Consider the following 7,110-nt stretch of genomic DNA (forward strand, 5'->3'; position numbering starts at 1 on the left):
CCCTCCTTAAAAGCTTTGTTTTTAAACACGTCTTTCTCCCCCAGAAGAGGGTGGACAGGGAACACCACACCTCTTCCCAGTCCCAACATGGTCTCCAATCCCCCTGACCCCAAACACCCCCTTCAATGTACTCAGCTTAGCTTCATTAAAACTCCCTCTCAAACCCACTGCTCCAACTCAACACACCCTCCACAAATCCTCCCCAGTGCAGCCTACACCCCCCCAAACCCCCATTCCCCTTTCCGCACTCTTAACCCCACCCCCAACCCCACCCTGCTCCCTCCTCTACCCCGTTCCCTCCTCCCCGCCTCAATCCGTACACCCACCCTCTCCCCGCCCCCTCCAATCCCTTCCCCCACCCTCTCACCTCCCCCTCCAATCCCTTCCCCCACCCTCTCACCTCCCCCTCCAATCCCTTCCCCCCACCCTTTCACCTCCCTCCTCCAATCCCTTCCCCATCCTCTCACCTCCCTCCTCCAATCCCTTCCCCCATCCTCTCACCTCCCCCTCCAATCCCTTCCCCCACCCTTTCACCTCCCTCCTCCAATCCCTTTCCGCACCCCCTCTCACCTCCCCCCTCCAATCCCTTCCCTCTCCAATCCCTTCCCCCACCCTCTCACCTCCCCCCTCCAATCCCTTCCCCCACCCTCTCACCATCCCCCCTCCAATCCCTTCCCCCTCCAATCCCTTCCCCCACCATCTCCCATCCCCTCTCTTCCCCCTCCCCTCCCTCCAATCCCCCTCCCCTCCCCTCCAATCCCTCCTCCCCTCGCCTGCCCTCCAATCCCCCTCCCCTCCCCCGCCCTCCAACCCACCACTCCCCTCCCCCGCCCTCCAACCCACCACTCCCCTCCCCCCGCCCTCCAACCCACCACTCCCCTCCCCCCGCCCTCAAATCCCCCCCTCCCCACCAATCCCCCGAATCCCCCCTCCCCTCCCCTGCCCTCCAATCCCCCCTCCCCTGCCCTCCAATCCCCCCAATTCCCCCCCCACCCTCCAATCTCCCTCCCCTCCCTCCAATCCCCCGCCCTCCAATCCCCATCCCCTCCCCCGCCCTCCAATCCCCCTCCCCTCCCCCGCCCTCCAATCCCCCCCTCCCCTCCCATGCCCTCCCCTCCCCTCCCATGCCCTCCCCTCCCCTCCAATCCCCCCTCCCTTCCCCTGCCCCCCAATCCCTCCTCTCCCCCGCCCTCCAATCCCCCTCCCCACCCCCGCCCTCCAATCCCCCTCCCCACCCCCGCCCTCCAATCCCCCCTCCCCACCAATTCCCCCTCCCTCGCCTGCCCTCCAATACCCCCCTCCCCCGCCCTCCAATCCCCCACTCCCCTCACCCCGCCCTCCAACCCCCCCTCCCCTCTCCCACCCTCCAATCCCCCCTCCCCTCCAATCCCCCCTCCCCTCCAATCCCCCCAATCCCCTCCCCTCCAATCCCCCCTCCACTTCCCCCCCTCCAATCCCCCCTACCCCTCCCCTTCCCCCCCTCCAATCCCCCCTCCCCTCCAATCCACCCCCCGGACCTGCATCTTTCGGATCTGCTCTCGCTCCAGTGCCTGCACCATCCCGTCCACCGCCTTCTGCAGCCGCCGGTGCTGGGTCTCGGCTCCCGACATGTCTCTCCCCCGGGCTCTCTGTCCCTGACCCTGTCCCCACGATCCCGGAGACACCGAGCCTGCCCTGAGCACAGGAGAGAACCCACGAGGAACTCAGCCGCACTCCCCCTACAGCGCCCCCCACGTCCCTGACCTGGAGACCAAACAACAAGCAAATCATTCATATTCCCACCTCAGCAAAATAGTACCTGTAAAGAATTTTCTCTTTGTTTTAAAAAAAACCTTATTCTCCTGGATCCCTCAGGTGCTCAGGTACAGGTTTCTGGGATACAGGTTCTCGGGGTGCTGGGATATAGCTTCCTGGGGTGCTGGGGTAAGGTTCCTGGGGTGATGGGATACAGGTTCCTGGGCTGCTGGGATACAGGTTCCTGGGGTGCTGGGATACAGGTTTCTGGGGTGATGGGATACAGCTTCCTGGGGTGCTGGGATACAGGTTTCTGGGGTGATGGGATACAGCTTCCTGGGCTGCTGGGATACAGGTTCCTGGGGTGCTGGGATGTAGGTTCCTGGGGTGCTGGGATACAGGTTCCTGGGGTGCTGGGGTAAGGTTCCTGGGCTGCTGGGATACAGGTTCCTGGGGTGCTGGGATACAGGTTTCTGGGGTGATGGGATACAGCTTCCTGGGGTGCTGGGATACAGGTTTCTGGGGTGATGGGATACAGCTTCCTGGGCTGCTGGGATACAGGTTCCTGGGGTGCTGGGATGCAGGTTCCTGGGGTGCTGGGATACAGGTTCCTGGGGTGCTGGGGTAAGGATCACGGAGTGCTGGGATACAGGTTCCTGGGGTGAGGGGATACAGGTTCCTGGGGTGCTGGGGTAAGGTTCCCGGGGTGCTGGGATACAGCTTCCTGGGGTGCTGGGATACAGGTTCCTGGGCAGCTGGGATACAGGTTCCTGGGGTGCCGGGATACAGGTTCCTGGGGTGCTGGGGTAAGGTTCCCAGGGTGCTGGGACACAGGTTCCTGGGATGCTGGGGTAAGGATCCCGGGGTGCTGGGATACAGGTTCCTGGGGTGCTGGGATACAGGTTCCTAGGGTGCTGGGGTAAGGTCCCTGGGGTGCTGGGATACTGGTTCCCGGGATGCTGGGATACAGGTTCCTGGGCTGCTGGGATACAGCTTCCTGGGGTGCTGGGATACAGGTTCCTGGGGTGCTGGGATACAGTTTCCTGGGGTGCTGGGGTAAGGTTCCCAAGGTGCTGGGATACAGGTTCCTGGGGTGCTGGGATACAGGTCCCTGGGGTGCTGGGGTAAGGATCCCAGGGTGCTGGGATACAGGTTCCTGGGGTGCTGGGATACAGGTTCCTGGGGTGCTGGGATACAGGTTCCTGGGGTGCTGGAATACAGGTTTCTGGGGTGCTGCGATACAGGTTCCTGGGGTGCTGGGACACAGGTTCCTGGGCTGCTGGGATACAGGTTCCTGGGGTGCTGGGATACAGGTTCCTGGGGTGTTGGAATACAGATTCCTGGGCTGCTGGGATACAGGTTGCTGGCGTGCTGGGATACAGGTTGCTGGGGTGCTGGCATACAGGTTAATGGAGTGCTGGGATACAGGTTCCTGGGCTGCTGGGATACAGTCCCTGAGATGCAGGTTCCCGGAGTCCTGGGGCACAGGTTCCTGAGGTGCTGGGGTAAGGTTCCTGAGGTACTGGGGTAAGGTTCCTGGGGTGTTGGGATACAAGTTCCTGGGGTGCTGGGGTACAGGTTCCTGAGATATAGGTTCCCGAGGTGCTGGTGTAAGGTTCCCGGGGTGCTGTGATACAGGTTCCCAGGGTGCTGGGATACAGGTTCCTGGAGTGCTGGGATACAGGTTCCTGAGGTGCTGGGATACAGGTGCCTGGAGTGCTGGGATACAGGTTGATAGGTTGCTGGGACAGAATTTCCTGAGATACAGGTTTTTGGGATGCTGGGATACAGGTTTCTGGCGGGGGGTGTGGTTGGGATACAGGTTTACCGAGTGCTGGGATACAGGTTCCTGGTGTCCTGGGTTACAGATTTGTGAGATACAGATTCCTGGAGTGCTGGGATACAGCTTCCTGGGGTGCTGGGATACAGGTTCCTGGGCTGCTGGGATACAGGTTCCTGGGGTACCGGGATACAGGTTCCTGGGGTGCTGGGGTAAGGTTCCCGGGATGCTGGGATACAGGTCCCTGAGATGCAGGTTCCCGGAGTCCTGGGGCACAGGTTCCTGAGGTGCTGGGGTAAGGTTCCTGAGGTGCTGGGCTAAGGTTCCTGGGGTGTTGGGATACAAGTTCCTGGGGTGCTGGGGTACAGGTTCCTGAGATATAGGTTCCAGAGGTGCTGGTGTAAGGTTCCCGGGGTGCTGTGAAACAGGTTCCCAGGGTGCTGGGATACAGGTGCCTGGAGTGCTGGGATACAGGTTCCTAAGATACAGGTTCCTGGAATCCTGGGGTACAGGTTGATGGGTTGCTGGGATAGAAGTTCGTGAGATACAGGTTTTTGGGATGCTGGGATAAAGGTTTCTGCTGGGGGGTGGTTGGGATACAGATTCCTGAGATACATGTTCCTGGTGTCCTGGGATACAGATTTCTGAGATACAGCTTCCTGGAGTGCTGGGATACAGGTTCCTGGGGTGCTAGGATACAGGTTTTTGGTGTGCTGGGATACAGGTTCCTGGGGTGTTGGGATACAAGTTCCTGGGGTGCTGGGATACAGGTTCCTGGCCTGCTGGGGTAAGGTTGCTGGGGTCCTGGGATACAGCTTCCTGGAGTGCTGGGGTACAGGTTCCTGGAGTGTTGGGGTACAGGTTCCTGGACTGCTGGGATACAAATTCATGGGGTGCTGTGATACAGGTTCCTGAGGTGCTGGGATACAGATGCCTGGAGTGCTGGGATACTGGTTCCTGAGATACAGGTTCCTGGAATCCTGGGGTACAGGTTGATGGGTTACTGGGATAGAAGGTTCCTGAGACACAGGTTCCTGGAATCCTGGGGCACAGGTTGATGGGTTACTGGGATAGAGGTTCCTGAGATACAGGTTCCTGGGGTGCTGGGATACAGGTTTCTTGTGGGGGGTGGTTGGGATACAGGTTCACCGAGTGCTGGGATACAGGTTCCTGAGATACATGTTCCTGGTGTCCTGGGTTACAGATTTCTGAGATACAGATTCCTGGAGTGCTGGGATACAGATTCCTGGAGTGCTGGGATACAGGTTCCTGGAATCCTGGGGTACAGGTTGATGGGTTACTGGGATAGAAGGTTCCTGAGACACAGGTTCCTGGAATCCTGGGGCACAGGTTGATGGGTTACTGGGATAGAGGTTCCTGAGATACAGGTTCCTGGGGTGCTGGGATACAGGTTTCTTGTGGGGGGTGGTTGGGATACAGGTTCACCGAGTGCTGGGATACAGGTTCCTGAGATACATGTTCCTGGTGTCCTGGGTTACAGATTTCTGAGATACAGATTCCTGGAGTGCTGGGATACAGATTCCTGGAGTGCTGGGATACAGGTTCCTGGAATCCTGGGGTACAGGTTGATGGGTTACTGGGATAGAAGGTTCCTGAGACACAGGTTCCTGGAATCCTGGGGCACAGGTTGATGGGTTACTGGGATAGAGGTTCCTGAGATACAGGTTCCTGGGGTGCTGGGATACAGGTTTCTTGTGGGGGGTGGTTGGGATACAGGTTCACCGAGTGCTGGGATACAGGTTCCTGAGATACATGTTCCTGGTGTCCTGGGTTACAGATTTCTGAGATACAGATTCCTGGGGTGCTGGGATACAGGTTCCTGGAGTGCTGGGATACAGGTTTCTGGGGTGCTGGGATACAGGTTTCTGGGATGCTGGGATACAGGTTTCTGGGGTGCTGGGATACAGGTTTCTGGGATGCTGGGATACAGGTTTCTGGGGTGCTGGGATACATGTTCCTGAGGTGCTGGGATGCAGGCTCCTGGGGTGCTGGGATACAGGCTCCTGAGGTGCTGGGGTAAGGTCCCCGGGGTGCTGGGATACAGGTTCCCGGGGTGCTGGGACACAGGTTACTAGGGTGCTGGGATACAGGTTCCTGGAGTGTTGGGGTACAGGTTCCTGGACTGCTGGGATACAGGTTCATGGGGTGCTGTGATACAGGTCCCTGAGGTGCTGGCATGCAGGTTCCTGAGATACAGGTTCCTGGAATCCTGGGGTACAGGTTGATGGGTTACTGGGATAGAAGTTCGTGAGATACAGGTTTTTGGGGTGCTGGGATACAGGTTTCTGGTGGGGGGTGGTTGGGATACAGGTTCACCGAGTGCTGGGAAACAGGTTCCTGAGATACATGTTCCTGGTGTCCTGGGTTACAGATTTCTGAGATACAGATTCCCGGAGTGCTGGGGTATAGGTTCCTGGAGTGCTGGGTTACGGGTTCCTTAGAAACAGATTCCTGGAGTCCTGGGGTACATATTTCTGGGATACAGGTTCCTGGACTGCTGGTATACAGGTTCCTGAGATACAGGTTCCTGGTGTCATGGGGTACAGATTTCTGGGATACAAGTTCCTGGAGTGCTGGGATACAGGTTGATGGGGTGCTGGGATACAGGTTCCTGAGATCTTTTTTTATTCATTCATCAGATGTGGGCTTCGCTAGCTAGTCCAGCATTTATTGCCCATCCCTAATTGCCCTTGAGAAGGTGATGGTGAGCTGCCTTCTTGAACTGCAGCAGTTCATGTGGCATAGGTACACCCACAGTGCTGTTAGTGAGGCAGTTCCAGGATTTTGACCCAGCGACAGTGAAGGAATGGTGATATATTTCCAAGTCAGGATGGTGAGTGATTTGGAGTGCAACTTCCAGGTGGTGGTGTTCCCATCTATCCACTGCCCTTGTCCTTCTAGATGGTAGTGGTCGTGGGTTTGGAAGCTGCTGTCTAAGGAGCCTTGGTGGATTCCTGCAGTGCATCTTGTAGGTGATACACACTGCTGCTATTGTGCATCAGTGGTGGGGGGCGTGAATGTTTGTGGGTGTGGTGCCAATCAAGTGGGCTGCTTTGTCCTGGATGGTGTCAAGCTTCTTGAGTGTTGTGGGAGTTGCACTCATCCAGGCAAGTGGGGAGTATTCCATCACACTCCTGACGGGTGCCTTGTAGATGGTGGACAGGCCTTGGGGAGTCAGGAGGTGAGTTACTCGTCGCACAATTCCTAGCCTCTGACCTGCCCTTGTAGCCACAGTATTTATATGGCAAGTCCAGTTCAGTTTCTGGTCAATGGTAACCCCAGGATGTTGATAGTGGGGGATTCAGTGATGGTAATACCATTGAACATCAAGAGATGATGGTTGGATTCTCTCTTTTTGGAGATGGTCATTGCCTGACACTTGTGTGGTGTGAATGTTAGTTGCCACTTGTCAGCCCAAGCCTGGATATTGTCCAGGTCTTGCTGCATTTGGACATGGACTGCTTGAGTATCTGAGGAGTCGCAAATGGTGCTGAACATTGTGCAATCATCAGTGAACATCCCCACTTCTGACCTTATGATGGAAGGAATGTCATTGATGAAGCAGCTGAAGATGG

The 7,110-nt window shown here is 57.5% G+C and overlaps 1 protein-coding gene across 1 annotated transcript in view; it reads right to left on the reverse strand.

Moving 5' to 3' along the window:
- fam136a (family with sequence similarity 136 member A) overlaps positions 1-1,631 on the reverse strand; it is a 7,765-nt gene extending 6,134 nt beyond the window's left edge. The window contains exon 1 of the mRNA XM_078565721.1: positions 1,518-1,631. Within this exon, the coding sequence (XP_078421847.1) occupies positions 1,518-1,610 (93 nt within the window). The 5' untranslated portion in view covers positions 1,611-1,631. The remainder of the gene's footprint in view (positions 1-1,517) is intronic.
- Positions 1,632-7,110: the final 5,479 nt, after the last annotated feature.

This window comes from Cetorhinus maximus, chromosome 20 (assembly GCF_964194155.1).
Source record: "Cetorhinus maximus chromosome 20, sCetMax3.hap1.1, whole genome shotgun sequence".
Lineage (NCBI taxonomy): Eukaryota > Metazoa > Chordata > Chondrichthyes > Lamniformes > Cetorhinidae > Cetorhinus > Cetorhinus maximus.